Below are 20,810 nucleotides of genomic sequence, written 5' to 3'. Positions count from 1 at the left end.
GTGTTGATACGATAGAGGGAATTTAAAATATTTTATGCACTCAAAAATATAACAAACAATATTTTATTTCAGAACACATTTTAATAGAAGTATACACTCATGTCATTTGGAAAAAAATCATATCCTCCAAGTATCCATTTAACCAACTAATACAAACAACCTTATTTGAAAGTTCACTTGATTCTAAGTATTATTTATCTCATGAAGATAAAGGCAGTAAACAGATTTTGGTCTAGTAAATTTTAGAACATAAACTGTTTTATAGACTAGTGAATCACAAAACCTAACAGCCACATATACAATGTATCTGTATAATAACCACTTGTTTAAAAAGACCATTTTTTCGCAAGTGGACAACTTTCATACAATTTTAACTGCTTAAAGACAACCTATTGGTTAAAAAGATCACTTTCTATTTACTGGGTGATTTTTACAGGCACTTTTTATTTCTCCGAAAGTAGCATTCGTAGACTCTTTGTAATGAAACGTTTTTTACTCAATTTGTTTTTTAGGTCACCTGAGACGAAGTCTCAAGTGACCTATTCTAATGGCCTTTTGGCTGTCGTCGTCCGTCGTATGTCCGTAAACAATTTACATTTTCGACTTCTTCTCCAAAACTGCTGAAGCAATTTCAATGAAATTTTGCAGAAACCTTCTTAGGCATAAGGCCAATCAAAATTGTGAATTATATGGTCCCCACCCCCCAGGGGGCTGTGGGAGGGGCCAAAAGGGGTAAAATTGAGTAAAATTTCAAAAATCTTCTTCTCTACTCACAGATGTGGTAGAATCAAATACTCTTCATAGATAGAAAGGTCTTAAGGTCCTTTACAAAAATTGTGAATTATATGACCCTGGGGTCTCTAGTTTCCGCCTGGGGAGGGGGTTAAGTTTACTATAGTTTATATCGGGAAAACACATTTTTGCGCATTATTAGGTCATTTGTAATAGGAAATGAGTCCAATGTTGTCAGAATTATCAGTATGAGATGGCCATTTAATCCTATTAACAAATTTTCTATGACTGACCCCCAGGGGCCTTAGGGGCGGGGTCAAAAGGGGTCAAATAGGCTAAAACTTCAAAAATCTTCTTCTGAAGTTCTGGAAATGGTAGAATCAAATACTTTTCATAAATAGAAAGGTCTTAAGGTCCTTTACAAAAATTGTGAATTATATGACCCTGGGGTCTCACGTTTCCCCCTGGGGAGGGGGTCAAGTTTACTATAGTTTATATAGGGAAAACACATTTATGAGCATGTTTTGCTCAATTTTCATTGGAAATGAGTCAAACTTGGTTAGAATTATTAGCCTGAGATAACATTTTAATATCATATCCATATTGGTCCAGGCCCACCCCCTGGGGGCAGTGGGGCGGGGCCAAAAAAGGTCAAATAGGCTAAAACTTCAAAAATATTCTTTTAAAATTCTGGAAATGGTATAAACAAATACACTTTATAGATGAAAAGGTCTTAAAGTTTTTTTTATAAAAATTGTAAGTTATATGACCATGGGGTCTCCTGTTTCTTCCTGTTTCCCCTTGGGGAGGGGGTCAAGTTTACTATAGTTTATATAGGAAAAACACAATTATGAGTATGTTTTGTTCAATTTTCATTGGAAACGAGTCAAACTTGGTTAGAATTATTAGCCTGAGATAGCATTTAAATATCATATCCACATTGGTCCTGGCCGACCCCCTGGGGGCAGAGGGGCGGGGCTAAAAAGGGTCAAATACGTATACCCCAGCTGCAGGCCGTGTGCAAAAAGTCAAAACACACGTGGGATTTATAAGATGCCTAAACTGACCTATATTTAGGACTTTTAATAAGTGGTTTGCAATTTGATTACTGCAGAATTAACAAGCTACAAGGTTAGTGACATATTCAACCGTATTGATAAATATAATTAGCCATCAGCTTTGCACATGAAACCTTACGTAGGGCCCAGCTGTAGGCCGTGTGCAAAAAGTCAAAACACACGTGGAATTTATAAGATGCCTAAACTGACCTATAATTAGGACTTTCAATAAGTGGTTTGCAATTTTATTACTGCAGAATTAACAAGCTACAAGGTTAGTGACATATTCAACCGTATTGATAAATATAATTAGCCATCAGCTTGGATCTGGTACCGTACAGGTAGTGAGTTTACTCGCAATGTGATTGTTGCAAGCTAACATACGTATCCGCTAGCCGATTGTTGTTGATTGTTAATGATCTCAAACACACTAATTGACAATTTTAAACAAATAGATTCAAATCTTTTTAAATGTTCCTGATTACTATTCATGTGTAATATCTCAAAACATTGACATGTGCACGGAGTACGGCGGACCGGACCGCCGATGTTTTAGACATCTGCAAGATATTTTAGTTTCAGGTTAAGGTGGCCAATAAAAGAAAACAAACACGATGCGGTTTTAATATGTTATTTTTTCTTAATACAACACTTCTTTGTGCAAGTTGTCAAGCATTTTAGGGGCATATTTTGCATTGAAATTGTCACCTTCATACATCGATTTTGGGACTCCCTGGACATCGTTTTTTCCCAAAATTTTTGATGCGCAAAATATACTGATAGTAGATTTTTTTCAGCATTTTCAGCCCTAAAAAGTACCTGCGCAAATTACACTGGTGCGCAAATTATACAAGTTTTTACGGTAGGCTAAAACTTCAAATATCTTCTAAAATTCTGGATATAGTAGAATCAAATAATTATAGATGGAAAGGTCTTAAGATGTTTTATAAAAATTGTGAATTATATGACCTTGGGGTCTCACTTTACCCCCTGGGAAGGGGTCAAGTTTACTTTAGTTTATATAGGAAAAACATATTTGTGAACATTGTTTGCCCAATTTTCGTAGGAAATGAGTCATACTTGATTAGAATTATTAGCCTAAGTAATAGCATTTTAACAACCATATCCGTCCTCGATGACCCCCTGGGGGACCAGAGGGGCAGGACCAAACAGGGTCAAAATGATTAAAATTTCAAAAAATACCTCTAAATTCACAGGTTTGATGGAAGCAAATACTCTTCATTGTCTAAAAAGTCAAATTTATAAATCACTGACCAACTTCAAGGCCCAGCATATAGTGTTTATATGTCTTTAATTTGTTTCATTATTTGTTTAATTATATATTCTAACTCAGGTGACCGTTAAGGCCCATGGGCCTCTTGTTTAGTATAACGACGTCGATTTAAAAATGTAAAAAAAAATCATAAACTAATTGCATAAAAGTTGGCGTCTATATTAATAATTCTTTACGAACTAGAGAAAGTCTTATGTTCTCGTTTGCATATTCAAGTTGGATAGGTCAGAACAGAACGAGACGCTTCACTAAACGTCAATATAAAAAAATAATCGCCAGTTGCCAACTGAAATATTAGAAACCTAGTGTTTTAAGACTAGACACAACCCTATTTTTGTATTGAAACCAAATCTAAACTTAAAATGATGTAACTACAGGTAATAGTGGAAAAACAGTCAGTTTCCAGGAATGTTAATAAATACAATGCATCCCCCATTCCCCCACGTGATTTACTCCCCAAAACACACTAAAGCACAACAAGTATTATGAGAATACACAGTACTAATGGGTTGATGACTAGCTGACTAGCTCCTCCAACTTGACATGGTGGAACTGTTTCGTGTGGCAATCTTGACGAAGATACCGAGTTCGATGTGGATCGTTTTGCTGTTGATGTCGATATCGTCGATGTCGATGGTGAATCGGTTGTATGTGTTGAATTTACAAACTGTATTCGCCTTTCTACGCCAGCCGTTACTGGGTTGAATTTCTTTAGGTAGTTCGATAGCACTTCAATATCTAATAAATCTAAAAATAACGGGGAAAAATTGATAGTATGAATAGCATGCCAACGCATGGGATATATGTATACCCAGCACATATTGCTCTATTACAAAATAATTAATTGGTAACGACTATCTAATGCTAATATTTGAGTACATCGTGACCGACACACTTACTGTATTAGTAACACCTATCTAATGCTACTATTTGAGTACATCGTGACCTACACACTTACGGTATTAGTAACACCTATCTCATGCTACTATTTGAGTACATCGTGACCGACACACTTACGGTATTAGTAACACCTATCTAATGCTACTATTTGAGTACATCGTGACCGACACACTTACTGTATTAGTAACACCTATCTAATGCTACTATTTGAGTACATCGTGACTGACACACTTACTGTATTAGTAACACCTATCTAATGCTACTATTTGAGTACATCGTGACCGACACGGTTACGGTATTGGTAACACCTATCTAATGCTACTATTTGAGTACATCGTGACTGACACACTTACTGTATTAGTAACACCTATCTAATGCTACTATTTGAGTACATCGTGACCGACACACTTACTGTATTGGTAACACATATGTAATGCTACTATTTGAGCACATCGTGACCGACACGCTTAATGTATTAGGAACACCTATCTAATGCTACTATTTGAGTACATCGTGACCGACACACTTACTGTATTAGTAACACCTATCTAATGCTTATATTTGAGTACATCGTGACCTACACACTTACGGTATTAGTAACACCTATCTAATGCTACTATTTGAGTACATCGTGACCGACACACTTACGGTATTAGTAACACCTATCTAATGCTACTATTTGAGTACATCGTGACCGACACACTTACTGTATTGGTAACACATATGTAATGCTACTATTTGAGCACATCGTGACCGACACGCTTAATGTATTAGGAACACCTATCTAATGCTACTATTTGAGTACATCGTGACCGACACACTTACTGTATTAGTAACACCTATCTAATGCTAATATTTGAGTACATCGTGACTGACACACTTACTGTATTAGTAACACCTATCTAATGCTACTATTTGAGTACATCGTGACCGACACACTTACGGTATTGGTAACACCTATCTAATGCTACTATTTGAGTACATCGTGACTGACACACTTACTGTATTAGTAACACCTATCTAATGCTACTATTTGAGTACATCGTGACCGACACACTTACTGTATTGGTAACACATATGTAATGCTACTATTTGAGCACATCGTGACCGACACGCTTAATGTATTAGGAACACCTATCTAATGCTACTATTTGAGTACATCGTGACCGACACACTTACTGTATTAGTAACACCTATCTAATGCTTATATTTGAGTACATCGTGACCTACACACTTACGGTATTAGTAACACCTATCTAATGCTACTATTTGAGTACATCGTGACCGACACACTTACGGTATTAGTAACACCTATCTAATGCTACTATTTGAGTACATCGTGACCGACACACTTACTGTATTGGTAACACATATGTAATGCTACTATTTGAGCACATCGTGACCGACACGCTTAATGTATTAGGAACACCTATCTAATGCTACTATTTGAGTACATCGTGACCGACACACTTACTGTATTAGTAACACCTATCTAATGCTACTATTTGAGTACATCGTGACCGACACACTTACGGTATTGGTAACACCTATCTAATGCTACTATTTGAGTAATCGTGACTGACACACTTACTGTATTAGTAACACCTATCTAATGCTACTATTTGAGTACATCGTGACCGACACACTTACGGTATTGGTAACACCTATCTAATGCTACTATTTGAGTACATCGTGACCGACACACTTACTGTATTAGTAACACCTATCGAATGCTACTATTTGAGTACATCGTGACCGACACACTTACTGTATTGGTACCAGTTCTCGTGGTGCTGGAACACAGAGTAACCATCTCCTCCCTTGATTGTGAAAGCTAGTGCAGCCACTCTGTATACATCAGTGTCAACCAAAGGGCTATAATCAGGGATACTGCACTTCCTACACCTGGCTTCTACTGACACAACTCTTTGACCTTTAGGTTTGCCAAGATTATACTTGACCAAAAGACCTGTCGATAAATAAGGACTTTTTAGCTCGCCTATTCGAAGAATAGGGAGAGCTAATGTTGTCACCCCGGCGTCGGCGTCAGCGTTGGCATCCCATTTCACGTTAAAGTTTTTGAGCAAGTTTCTGTTTCGTCAATTGTTTAAGCTTAAGTCATCATAAATGTTAAACTGAATAGGCGAGCTTTGCTGTTCTCCAACAGCTCATGTTATTTAAAAATTTTCTAGAATGATGTCTGTCAGACTTACTTGTTATAAAGCATTATTCACCCTTTCCAATTCCCTTCTTTAAACTTCCTTATAGCTTGCCATATGTTTTCCTATATTTTTTTTCTTCAAATTTTCTATATTTCCGATGGTTATTTCTTTCTTTCCGGAACTAAAATTCTTTCCTATAGCATTCTACAATTTCATTCTTCCCCTTTTCTTAATACTCATGTGTTCCAACCATAACATAATATCTCCTCTCCGATGTTTTCGAAAGTTAACATTTCTTTATTAGGGTTTCCTTATATTTTCACCTTTCCTAAAACTATACCGCAATCCGATCTTACAAGTGCTATGCTCGTATAGACCGTGCATTCAACAATCAATAACCTACATTTAATTCATATAATCAATTGTTGACAAAGAAGCGTGTCATAATCTTTAGTTCTGAAATTTTTGTTGTTCCTGATATCTAATGTTTGTTTGTTTACCTGACATTTGAAGAAATGCGCCAGGTTTGCTGACAGGATCATAATTTTCCACGGAGTGCTCTAATGCTTGACGCAGATATTTGCCCTTTATATCAATCACGTCGACGCTATTTCCGAACGGCATCAGTGTCAACAGGTCTCCACGGGTGATAGTACCTGTGACAAAGAGTAAGATGTGAGGGAAAATGAAAATATTTAAATTAGATAAATCTTGTATGACTATCGACAGATCGTCTTTCTAGGACAGGAATTTGTATGAAATTATAAATTTCTGCCATACACAGATATCTGATAGGAAAGAAAATTAACGTGCTGAATATTATGTAAACTTACATCCGTTGAATTTGAGCAAAATTACACATTGGTCTTTTCGAACCAAACCCACAGGAATCGATATTAAAAAAAAAAAAAAACAAAAACATTACTTTTCAAGTAATCCATATACTATTATCATTGTTGTTTTCTGTATCAGATAAATCTACCTTATAATACCTTCTAAGAACAGTTTGGGAGGGTTTTTACACCTTAAAAATGAAATATGTTCATGTGTGTATTGTTATCAAGTACGATGATTTTGTACCTTGTTCGATGGGCGCTCTGATTTTACATGCTTTCTTACATTATTCAATGGGTGCTATGATTTTACCTGACTTGGTAATGGTGTTTGCATCCGTCTTACCTTGCTCGATGGGTGCTCTAATTCCGCCTGAATTAGTTATGGCTATTGAAGTCTCAGTCCATGACACGTTGTCAGTCTGTCGTCCGACAAAGTAGTCCACCATTCCATCGGTTATTAAGTTACCTTTAAGGGCAAAATAATGTCAATATCAGGTTCAATAAATATTTGGCAATATTGAATCTAATCAAATATCGTCTTAACTTTGATGGCACGTCAAAGTTTGCCTTTCAGCAGACGACGATGATTTGACGGCAGCCTGGTCTTGGATTCCATTCATCTACCGCTGTTAAACCAAGTCAGGATGTATGTGTTACAATTTATCAAGACAATTTGCTGTTTCAACAAAGGTCAATCTAGTAAAAGTTGCTGTTTCCGACGAATGATACTAATGGAAATATTTAAAGATGCTCCACCGCTGACAAATTGTATTTTTTTCACTATAAAAAACAGGAGCAGACGATTTAGTATTTTTCTTCAGTTATAAAAGTTACTTACTTTACACCATTACCACCATTGAAAAGTTTGAGCTTCTAATTTTATTTCAAGTTAAAAATATGAAAAATAATTAATTGCATACCGAAAAAATTCCGTGACACTATATCCTATATGGAATGATGTACTGATTGCGCATGCACAAAAGGCGAAACAAATTATCTTATATTATTTTTTTGTGTTAATTATGCACATATATACACGATTAAACACCAATTATTGTTCAAATGATTAATATCATTTATGCTCTGTCGGCGGTGGAGCATCTTTAAGTAATACCCTATGTCATCTTTCTACAATAATTTCCGCTCCATGATAGGTTCCTTTCGCACACTTGTCCATTGTCCCTATTTGGCCACTGTAGAGACGACGTCCCTTTTTAATCGTTTCGCTTGATTTTGATGTCATTGATTAATTGATTTATGTACGGTATGTCGTGTAACAAACAACCCAATTCGTGTCGTCTGCCGTGTATTCTTTACAACCATACTATATGCCCTTTATTATTTGTCTTGCAAATTTAAAAGCTGAAAGAAATCTATTCGGATCCATTCAAGATTTGTTTACTCTACTGGGATTGCATTTTGTTTGCAAAATTGTGTTGCTTATTTGAGTGTCTGAGCAAGGCTAGTCGAAAACGAAGACAATATGTATGAACAACGAAACTATGACGAGGATGAAACATTGCGTTTGAAGGTGGAGGTGATATAAAAAAGTGATTAAAATGATGTATAGTATACCCATGTTGCACTCTCGCAGTCGACATACACTACTGCTTCCTTCGAGGTACACTGCCGTGTTCCCCATCACGACACCTTTCTCACGGATCAGGGGTTCCAATAGCTGGGCAACCTCAGCCTCCGTGGCGGGATCTGTATTGAGATCAGCAAAATGATCGTCAATTTTGTTTATAACGTAATCGACATTTGTATACTGTTAGACCTGTTCTATATTCAAAAATCGAGAACACAAATTGATTAGTATACTTTACATTGGATTTTCTATTCAAGTTTATATAGTTTGTCACATTTTTTATTCTTTGTTTTATCAATGTAACGTTATCGATTTAAATAGGTCAAGGATGCTTGTTATGACCAGTAAGCAGGAAAAAACATCAGATGAGTACCTGGTGTATCATTTTTTACTTTCTGTATAAAACAAGGACAGTAAAATCCCAGTGAAACTAAAATTTAAATTTTATTTTCAATTTCTATAAACCAAACTTATAACACGATATATATTTATATTCCCATAGAAACTTTGTATTGGAAAGGTCAAATGACATTTTATCTTTCCTGACAGGTCTTCTACGATCAACAGTTTATAAAGGCATATCGAAAGTTGACGAGTTCACTGAATCTTCCACTAGAGTTTACCTTTAGCAACCGAGTTATCCAGTAGTATAGGTGCACCCTCCCATTCTGTGACCCTACCGCTGTCGTCAAACGTCACGTCAATGAAACCGAGATACTTGCCGGACCAATAGGCCTGTACTACCAATGTCTGTTCTCCATTATCCTTCGTGATCACTGTCGGGTATGGTCCCTCCGGTTTGTCATTTGATGGAGGGGTACCTGTATTAATCCGTATGGTAGATGTATGATGAACCACGTAAAATATAGTTGCACATGTAAGACTGAACCACTGGTTTGAACTATATATGGCGTGTCAGTGGTATTAGTGGCACCATACAACTGTTTGACATTTCTACGATTCGTCAAGGATGTAAAGAAACAATTTTATTGTTTTTAAGAATATAATAATGATGTGTCCTTTCAGGACTCATCAGGGACGTCAGGGGTACCAAATATTTGTATCGACTTTGTAATCAGTCATGCTCAAAGCAGCAACATTCCTAGATATTCTGACGATTTATCGTCTTTTATATCTATAGGCGTCGAGCCAACAGACAACAGAATGACACAATGATTCGGAATTGAGTCTGGCAACATTTTTTGTAATGGGTGACAAAACTGAAATATATGTCTATTATGAAACCCAAAATTGATGGTTTCGCGATTTCTTTTTCAAAACATTTTCGCAGAGATTAATTATAAGTTTTAAGTTTTAAATTTAGATAGAAATATTTTTGAATTTATTTTTTCAAGAATTGTGGAAGATATCAGTTCACAGAGATAACCTTTCGCAAATTTAAATAAATAAATCGCACACGAAAGAAAGTGGGATTACAGTATTAGTTTTTTTCACATAACGTTAGGATTACATAATTATATAAAATCATTGAATAAAGCAAAAGTGAAAAAAACTTGTTATAATGAATTTGAGCAGTCCACGATTTAAATATTTATTAAAAAATTTGAGGATATAGAGGAACATTATACGAAATCATTGGAACAGTCGCGGTAAACAGGATGTGCTTAAATATACTAACCGGTATACAGGAATGTATGAGTGTGTCCGCCAACTATGACGTCTAAGCCTTCTACTTCCTCTGCAAGTTTCATGTCATTCCCGTAACCATAGTGACCAAGTCCGATGATCTTGTCGATCCCTTGATTGGTCAATTTCTGTACCTCTGCCCTCACAGATTCCACAACATTTCTAAACTTAACTGTTTTATCTGTTGACAGAGGGAATATAATACTTGCACTAGTAATTTTCTGTATATCGATACATTTTAAAGTTGCTCGGAATCACTGCCATTATGTGTCTGGAAGCAGTTCACAAGAAATACATTTATTTCAAAAAATAATTCCTTTGTGTTTAGAATCAGTTTCATCCAGTGTGAATTTTTTCTAAGTATAAGTATTTTCTTGATTTCTGTTCTATTTTACTTCATGTATTAGACTAAAGTGTTATTCTTCTTGTAGAAAAGTATAACACATGTCAAAGACGAAACAAATTTCCAGCAAAAGCATTATTTTATGAGAATAATGAGGCTTGATAAATTCTCAGTCCTCAAAAAGATTTATATAAATTGACAATGATGTAAAAAGAGTCTGAAAAGCTATCATTAAATTACAACAAACCTGCATTAGAAATGAACGATGTTTCTTCAGTCGTGTAACCAATGACTCCTATTTTCTGTCCCTTTACCTTCAGTATTGTATGATTGCCTATTTTGCCGTTTAGTCTGGGTTCACCAGACAGGTCAAGACTACAGCTGAGCACAGGAAACACTGACGTCACGTTGTCAATGAATGGTACCAATCCAGCAACTCCATTATCGAACTCGTGGTTACCAACAGCCTGAATATAACAAGAACAAGACGTATGTACAAAAGCAACGAACAATATACGTTTCCGAAAGAATGTCGAACACATCATTCAGCAACAGCGTAGTGGGTTTCAAGAACACGAACAAGAACACGTGTTCTTGATCTACTTATACAAATTGGACTTCTACTATAAGGAATCCTAAATATTTGTATTTTAATGTAAATATGAATACATATGAAATTTTACTGTATAGCTTTCAAATTAAGAACATCAAAGAGGCTATCAATATAGTTACATTACTTTGTAAGGCGTACCATTTATATCAACTTTATCGCAAAACGACAATGGTTTTTTTTCTTCTTTTTTTCCCCCTCTATTTTGCTACTTCCTTGTCGAGATAACGTTATGCGTTAAATCTGGAGAATAAATGTCAATCAAAAGAGTGTTCCATTTGATTAATGTATTTTGTCTACAGGGTCTTTTTAAAATTCGTCCCAAAACACATACTCATGTGTTTGCAGTTAAGTCCTTAACAACACAAAAATTCGATGATATTTTTTTCAGTTGAAGTTCAGACACGAGTCACATGATACATTTAAAACATGGCCTTAGCGATAAAAGTGTCTGGAGCAAGGTAGAACTTGGTATTTCTTTTGGATAAAAATCAAATTAAAAAGTGTATATTTACATTTACTCTACAAGTGTTAAAAATGCACTATTTGCAACCGATTTTGATAGCTTTATAGGAAAAAACAAATAGCAAACATTTTTCATATATAAAGGGGGAAGAGTTTGGTCTTTCTAAAACAGGTAAAAAATAGGGGGTCCGTATGCTTAATTTTTTGCCTCAATAGTTTTGGGTATAATTCAAGTGCTCAAATTATACTAAAACGTAAAAATAAAGTGCGAAAATGTATCAGTTACCACATGCTTTAATAATAATGAACCTAGTAAATATATACAGCATATCTCAAAACAGCTAAACATCCTATCGCATTGATGATTTAATTAAAAACAAGTGAAGTAAAACAAATTTTCGCTTGATACTCAAAACGAAGACACATATTTTCAAAATGGCTGCCAAATGGGTCAGTGAGTAAAATCCCAGTATAAAGATAAAATATGCAATTATAGAAGCATAATCTTCAATTATAGTAGCATAATCTTTGAGAGCATATGACATCTTGATACATGTTTGTATTTGAAACTCTCAATATTCCTTTGATATGGGTTGGTTGACATCCTTAACATTGAGGTCATCTTTATGAACATAGGTAGACGCATCATCAACGCGTACTTACTATCTTGTCAGGGTTAACAGGTTAATGTCTACGTGGTTTCCATGCAACTAGGAAATTCATCTGTGATTACACTAATTAGTTTCTTTAATGTGGACCAACTCGCTCGCATTATCTTTGTATATAGTAGTTCTTTCAGTTATCTCGTTTAACCTTAACGACGTCTTATGGTGGCGAAAAGCAGAATGAAATTATAGAGGTTAACCACAAAAAGCATTAAAGTTTGATATTAAGACTTCGTCCATGTACCTCATTTCGATTTTTTGTCTAATCGGATATTTACAGATTCACTTCACCCATAGCCACGATAACATGAATGAATGACATTCTGATATTTGCAACCAAAAGGGGGGGAAATAAGATACAAATTTTAATTTTAAAATATAAGTTTGAATTGAGGTTATACTCGTTTTTATCATAAAATGACTGGATTATGTCGTTAGCACGTTCTAAATAGATAACACTCATTAAATATAAACTAGTTAGCTCATGCGTTTACATATAACATTTTGTTTAAATAATGTTATTTTTGATGACCAGGCCATATTCTATAGAGCTAGCATATGTTAGTGATCAAGCAATCTAAACAGTGTAGATAGGATTCTGAGTTCGTGTGTCGGCATATAAACATTTGTATTCGCTTAACTTCATAATCCATGTGTTCTTAGTACATAGCTACACATAGCTTTACAAGATAGTTGTAGGCTAATTATAGGTAAACGTATATGTAAAATGTGTATAGGATAGAGATAGGGATTATCTGATTTTAACAGCTTAATTTCTAGCTCTATTCTCTCTTGTGATTTTACGTTCGCAATCGCGAAATATGAAAATGCAATTCTTCATTTCTCGAAACATCATGAAAAGAAGGATTTTGTTTATGCGGTACTTTAAACAGAAAAAAAACGTATGTTATATGAAAGATACTGATCAAAAAGGACATGAGCGCTAATTGAAGTATTTTGGGTTTTGTTGAGCAATTATCTAATGTGACATTTTATCCGTAATGACTTTATTAAAAAGAGTCTTGAGTGAATAATGTAAGATCTTAAAGAGCATCAAGTATACCATTCTATTGATCACATACAAGTAACTAGTGCTTGGAGAAATCAAAGTTTCCATTTCGTTTATGTATAAGAACAGTGAAATCCAGGTCAATATAACGTTTCCTTATAGATGATGATAACAAGATTCAAAACCCTTACATTCTCCAGTTGTCTGTAGACATATAAGTACATGTATTGATTTTTATATTAATGTTGTCATCGTTTGATGTTTCTATAGGTGATTGGGACAGTTTTGAAGGTAAGCAAATCATGTTTCCTAGAAAGTCCGAAAGGCTTGTCAAAAGGCAAAAGACTTCTGACGCATGTTGATGCAATAAATTCGTATTATTACATTGCTGTGTGTTTTGCTCACTCCTGATTGGCTGAAACTACACTTTTCCGCTATGATACAACACGATATCCACCAGAAAATTCCGAACTATGCATGTGAAGTCCTTCCGGGACGATATAAGATTCCAAATCCCCAGGTCGTGCCCAAATATAGAAATTTTGCATTGTGACGTCATGTAAAAGGACGCCACATTCTCTTCACAGGTTGATATAAGATTCCAATGGGCACAGGAAGCGTAAAGGGAATTTCCATGATGTATAAGATCTATTGTCACGTCATCATTCAGCGAGACGTGACGGAGAGCAGCATGTTTACTGGAATCAATGTGATCCTTCCAATATTTGTTTGTATATTTTTGTCAGATATTTTTTAAAATAATTAGTGAAATGTATTACGTGGTGTGTTTTTTTCTCTATTTTATTGATATTATCAGCCTTCATTTTTCTCTTTGAATTATTTAAGAGGACTACTCAATACCGGGGAGAGGGGTCCCTCATAATCATGGAGAGGAGATACACGCATGTATATATATCCATTCCCCCTGATATCCAGTGATTTCGGCCGTTTAATATTTTTGCGTATGTCATTAGTGTAATATGACCTGGCACGATTTTCATTGGCTGGATATTCATTGTGACTTCAGACAGAACAATACAAGAGGCACATGGGCCATAACGATCATCTGACTATTGGCACAATACAACATAGTCATTTAAATATTTAAGCCATTTTTACCCCTGTGATCCTAAATGAAGATCAAGGTCATTTATTTTAAAACAAATATGGTAGTCCTTCATCCCAGCATGTCACAGGCCCAATATCAGGTCTCTAGGGCTCTTAGTTATTCACAAAAAAAAGTTATTTCAAGATTTTAGCCTATTTGACCCCTGTGACCTTGAATGAAGGTCAAGGTCATTCATTTGAACAAACTTGGTAGCCCTTCATCCCAGCATGCTACAGGCCCAATATCAGTACCCTGGGCTTTCTGGTTCTTGAGAAGAAGTCGTTTAAAATTTTTATCCTACTTGACCCCTGTGACCTTAAAGGAATATCAAGATCATTCATTTGAACAATCTTGGTAGCCCTTCATCCCAGCATGATACATGCCAAATATCAGTACCCTGGGCCTTCTGGTTATTGAGAAGAAGTAGTTTAAAGATTTTAGCTTTTTTGACCCCTGTGACCTTGAATGAAGATCAAGGTCATTCATTTGAACACACTTGGTAGGCCTTCATCCCAGCATGTCAGGGACCCAATATCAGGTCTAGGCCTCTAAGTTATTCACAAGAAGTCGTGTAAATATTTAGCCTATTTGACCCCTGTGACCTTGAATGAAGGTCAAGGTCATTCATTTGAACAAACTTGGTAGCCTTTCATCCCAGCATGCTACAAGCCCAATATCAGTACCCTGGGCCTTCTGGTTCTTGAGAAGAAATTGTTTAAAGAGTTTAGCCTATTTGACCTCGGTGACCTTGAATAAAGGTTAAGGTCATCCATTTGAAAAAAATTGATAGCCTTTCATCCCAGCATGATACCGGCCCAATATCAGTACACTTGGCCTTCCGATTCTTCAGAAGAAGTCGTTTAAAGATTTTTTCGATCCCTGTGACCTTGAATGAAGGTCAGGGTCATTCATTTAAACAAACTTGGTAGCCCTTCATCCAAGCATGCTACAGGCCCAATATCAATACCCTGAACCTTCTGGTTCTTGAGAAGAAGTCGTTAAAAAAATTTAGCATTTTTGACCCCTGCAACCTTGAATGAAGATCAAGGTCATTGGTTTGAACAAACTTGGTAGCCCTTCATCCCAGCATATCAGGGGCACAATATCAGGTCTCTAGGCCTCTTAGTTATTCACAAGAAGTTGTTTAAAGGATTTTAGCCTATTTGACCCCTGTGACCTTCAATGAAGGTCAAGGTCATTCATTTGAACAAGTTTGGTAGCCTTTCATCCCAGCATGATACAGGCCTAATATTGATACCCAGGGCCTTCTGGTTCTTGAGGAGAAGTCGTTTGAAGATTTTAGCCTTTTTGACCCCTGTGACCTTGAATGAAGATCAAGGTCATTCATTTGAACAAAATTGGTAGCCTTTCATCCAAGCATGCTACATGCCCAATATCAGTACCCTGGGCCTTCTGGTTATTGAGAAGAAGTCGTTTAAAGATTTTAGCATTTTTGACCCCTGTGACCTTGAATGAAGATCAAGGTCATTGATTTGAACAAACTTGATAGCCTTTCATCCTAGCATGTGAGAGGCTCAATATCAGGTCTCTAGGCCTCTTAGTTATTCACAAGAAGTTGTTTAAAGGATTTTAGCCTATTTGATCCCTGCTACCTTAAATGAAGGTCAAGGTCATTCATTTGAACAAACTTGGTAGTCCTTCATCTTAGCATGCTACAGGCCAAATGTCAGTACCCTGGGCCTTTCGGTTATTGAGAAGTCGTTTGAATGAAAAGTTTACGCACAGCGGACGGCGCACGGCCGACGGCGAACAGCCGACAGCGGACGGCGCACGGCACACGGCGGACGGCGCACGGCGCACGACGACGGACGGTGCATGATGACAATAGATCATCCTGACCCTTCGGGTCAGATGACCTAAAATGTTTTAAGGAAAAATGACGTGACGTCAGGATAACGAGGGCAGCGAGACAAAATGGCTGCCTCTGCTGGATTTTCGAAATATATTTTGACGTGAAATTCTTTATGTAGCTTATTTACATATATAATAAAAAGTACATGTATCTTAAATTTGTGTGCTTATTTACATATATAATAAAAAGTATCTTAAATTTGTGTTCATTTCATATGAGATTTTTTGAGCTCGTCTCGAAGTTTTAATTTTTTGCTCGATTCATAAAGTCTCATATGAAATGAACACTCATGTAAGATTCTACATATATCAAATGAACACTCATGTAAGATCCTATATATATGAAATGAAACACTCATGTAGATATATAAGAATCCTCATTGTAAGATCCTCATATATATCAAATGAACACTCTGTAAGATCTAATATATCAAATGAACACTCGTTAAGATCCTATATATATCAAATGAACACTCGTGTAAGATCCATATACACTGTAAGATCTAATATATCAAATGAACACTCGTGTAAGATCCTATATATAATGATGAAATGAAATGGACACTCATGTAAGATCCTATATTTATCTATCTACCCTCGAAAGTGATATAACCCTTGGCCTTCGGTCTAGGGTGATATCACATTCTCGAGTTGATAAATCGCCACCATTAAGCATACTCAACTTAACTGCGCAATAAAATGATCTCGTTTCCGAATCATACGCAAATGGAAGGAAGCAGATATATGTTCGGTCGTCATCGGTTAGTAGTAGTGCTCTTAAAATCTATCATGTACATTTATAATGAAATTAAAAGTTGATGAATCAGTAGTTAAGAGGATTGATTGTAGGAAGGACATATTATAGAAGTCTTAAGAAGGAAAATAACTATTCCCCATATACTTTCACCATAAATAAAAACAAGAAATATGACATAATAGATAAGACTGTTTTTCATTCACATAGCTGTCACAAAGTAATATTTTTGGAGGTTTAGACATCAGGTGACCGGTGTAGACATGCTAACCTAAAAATTCCTTGGTGAGCTAGTGCATCGTTCTATAAAGAACAGACAAATTAACTTATCATGGTAAATCATTTTCTAAACAGTAATAATTAGCGTCGTTGTAAAACATTATCTAACATGTTAGGAATACTACACAGCGTATCAGAGCACAATAAAAATTTTGATGTACAATTACACTAGTGGCAAAAACATCACTTTAAGACACATTTATTTAATAACACAAAAATAAAAGGAAGCAATTGTCAAAGCTAGATACAAAATTAAGAAATTTGATAACATTTTTATATGTTGTAGTTGTTGTGAAGACCAATTTCAAGAAATTTCAATAATATGTGTAGTTTGAATGGATTAATGTTGGAGCAGAAGATCATATAATATGATAAGTTGAATTACGAGGGGAAAAACAAGTAAGAGTTGTGTGTATGGCTGTAAACACCAGGTTGATAATTTGGTCACCCGAAATGGATAGCAATCCTACCGTCAATCTTCAGTGTTATTATCTATATCGTTATATCAGCACCAAATCACACTACCTACACAATACCGTATCGTGTTAGGAAAACCAATACGACATCTGCCGTCATACTTGAAAAAATAAAATGCTTTTCGGCTTTTTCAAAACCAGCTGCAGATAAATATATATCACAAAGCGTATTTGGTAATGGTAATATAATCAAACTCACGTTCATCTTCCCATATCAAATGGATATGCATGTACTCATGTACACATCATTTAGGTAGCTCAGTTATAAACGAAAACTGCATTGCAGATAAAATCCTAGCTGCAATATTGATCAAAAGACTTTTAGACAGAAAATGTTGTCGTCTTTAGAGCTACAATTGGTGCCTATTACTGCTAATGGAGCAAAGTAATGATTATGCAAACCATTATAAAACGTTTGTTTGCATTTAATCGTACTTGTTTGATATCACTTACCTACAAGGCCATAAAAATGAACCATATGAAATATCAAATTTTCAGCGACACATTTTTTTTAAGCGTATACACATATGAAGGCGTTTCTGAAGAGAATTTATACAGCAAGTCTACAATTTACGACGTTTTGTGAGCGGCATGGTAGATATAAGAATGGTACTTATGTTTGTTTACGACAAAAATAATATATAAATGCTTGTTTACGCACAGAATAATTGGAAACCTACAAAAAGTATAGAAAATTGTGCTCGAGTGTTTTTCGGGTGCACTGTTCCACTAGGACACATAGGGGCCAATTCGTACCCGGCCGAAAGGTATAGTAGGCCGGGTACGTATATTCGTTCTAATAAAATCCGTGAATGAATAAATGAGCTGGCTAGTTAAATAATATTTCACGTTTTCCGATATATATGTGTGTGTGGTTTTTTTCTATGTGAGGTTATGTAGTTGCATATGTAAACGTGTAGCAAAATGTATAGGCCAAAGTAATAAAGAATTGAATTGGAAGTTTTAAAAAGAGTAGGTTTTACGAATATATCAAAATTTTAGCTCATTAGCAATTGAACGGAGGAATAAAGAAATAGGAAACCCAAATGAATGAAGTTGAGAATAGATATCAATATTTAGGTAAAACAACCACTTCATCTGTAGATACCTTCGGTAAAAAAAATAATGAAATATAGATAAATAATTTACCTTTTTTATGTGCATGTGGAATATGTTTGGCAACTTCAATAATAAATGACCATATATTCATAAAATCATATTTATCTAAAGTTTAATAAAAACATATAAGCAACACATGTTTCAGCATTATAGGCAATATATATATGTTTTTGTATACTACTCACCATTGCGTCATATTCCAGTTCCTGCATGAATTTAGCAGCCACCGATCCCTTGTAATAGCTGAACCAAAGCGTCCCTTGATAGTTGTCCCCAGCGTTCAACAGAACGTGGTCAGGATATGAGTTTCTCAGTTCCTTCACTTTTGTAACTCTCCTGGAAATTCCACCATAGCATTTACCCTCGTCTTTTTCCGCTTGTTTGCACTCCGAGGAGTATTTATTCATTTCCTCAACGTGTGCGTGGATATCATTGGTATGGATAATAGCCAACTTAAAGGAGCAAGTAACACACCAAAACAGACACGAAGATAATATGGCGAAAACCGGGAGAAAATATCGCATCATTGATAGCTGTAATAGTTTTTCTAGTCACTATTATATACTTAGTTAGTAGTTACTGAATGAGACTCCAAGTTTAGTTAACGTACAGTAGGCCTTAGGTACCGAAGGAGACTCTGTGGTTGGCGATAGTCTGGCTAGTGAACCGGCAGAGTAGTCCCTAGGTATCGAAATAGTTTGCCGGTAATGTGGTCATGGCTAGCCAGAAGTACGTAGATTAGGAGTACATGATTGTTGTGTACTGGTTTAAATGTCCAGATAAGGCATGTCTGTTTCAAAACATCAACGAACAGTACTCCTCTCGATTGCCTATTCAAATTACAACTATCATGTTCGTTACGGAGTCACGCGATTCAGCAACATTAATTACTCAATAATCGTTAGAATGATGAGAAAACTGTGGCGGAGTAATTAGAACCCCCACCGAAAAACAGTCAACTGGATGTCTCAGTGGAGTTTAACGTTAATTAATGCTATAAATAGGGTTCTCATTGGAAGATGATCAGAAAGTTTGAACTGCGAGTCCTAGATCTAACAGGAGCTCGATAATATGGAAATATCGGTAGAAAAGTTGATGATGGTTAGCAAAATGAATAAATAAGAGAATAATTAATATGTTCCCAAATATATTATCATTCTTTTTAATCATTATTACATATTATGTAGAGTGTGCATGTCTACCTTAAACTATTTCTGAAGAGACTTAAGTCGCCATATATCCCAGAACAACGCTATTGCTGTTGATATCAATATGCAATTATATGTACATACTGTTTGCGTGTTCACTTGTAGAAATCTTCTTACGGACTGATGTTTCCTCGCCCCTTTTGTTTCCTAGAGACAATGTATTGCTTGATATTTCCCTCGTCTTACAGATGTTTATACAAGTGGACTCCGATCCAGTGTACGGAAACACCAGACCTACGAAATAGGCTAGCTGGTCAAGTTTACCCAGCTGTTTTACAGAATCAGGATGAGAGGCCCTGACCGCTGACACAGCTGTTACAAAGACCAATAGAATCAGATAAGATAGTAGACAATCGATACCAACGAATGATGTATCTTATCGGTAATCAAACATGCAAGTGATGAAATGCAAAGCAATACCAGCATTTTACTCAACAATCTATCCCACAGACGATACGAACAAATCTTCGGGTATTGTGATTAGCATATTCAACCATTACGTAATAGGTTATTTACCAGCCAAACCTAGAATTTTATATCAAACACATGCCACTGTAACTAACAAGTCTGTATTACCTTGTCGGAGGTATTTTATTGAGTATTATTCTTCGTTGTACACCTCACTCCGTACAGATCACTTCGTAACATATGGGACACTAATTACAATTACATTAAGGCTGGCAGT

General features: G+C 35.8%; 1 protein-coding gene across 1 annotated transcript; it reads right to left on the bottom strand.

Moving 5' to 3' along the window:
* Positions 1–61: 61 nt before the first annotated feature.
* On the bottom strand, positions 62–20,562 carry LOC138324088 (snake venom 5'-nucleotidase-like). The gene is made up of 9 exons (XM_069269147.1): positions 19,103–20,562; positions 10,808–11,027; positions 10,210–10,398; positions 9,194–9,391; positions 8,558–8,689; positions 7,326–7,448; positions 6,647–6,802; positions 5,753–5,953; positions 62–3,831 (listed from the first exon to the last, which is right to left on the bottom strand). Exons 1-9 carry the CDS (start codon positions 19,442–19,444, stop codon positions 3,551–3,553), a joined length of 1,842 nt encoding a protein of 613 aa, XP_069125248.1. The 5' UTR covers positions 19,445–20,562; the 3' UTR covers positions 62–3,550.
* Positions 20,563–20,810: the final 248 nt, after the last annotated feature.

The sequence above is a fragment of the Argopecten irradians genome, chromosome 1 (assembly GCF_041381155.1).
Source record: "Argopecten irradians isolate NY chromosome 1, Ai_NY, whole genome shotgun sequence".
Taxonomy (NCBI): domain Eukaryota; kingdom Metazoa; phylum Mollusca; class Bivalvia; order Pectinida; family Pectinidae; genus Argopecten; species Argopecten irradians.
Note: the sequence above shows the minus strand (reverse complement) of the source record. Positions and strands in the feature narration are given on the sequence as shown.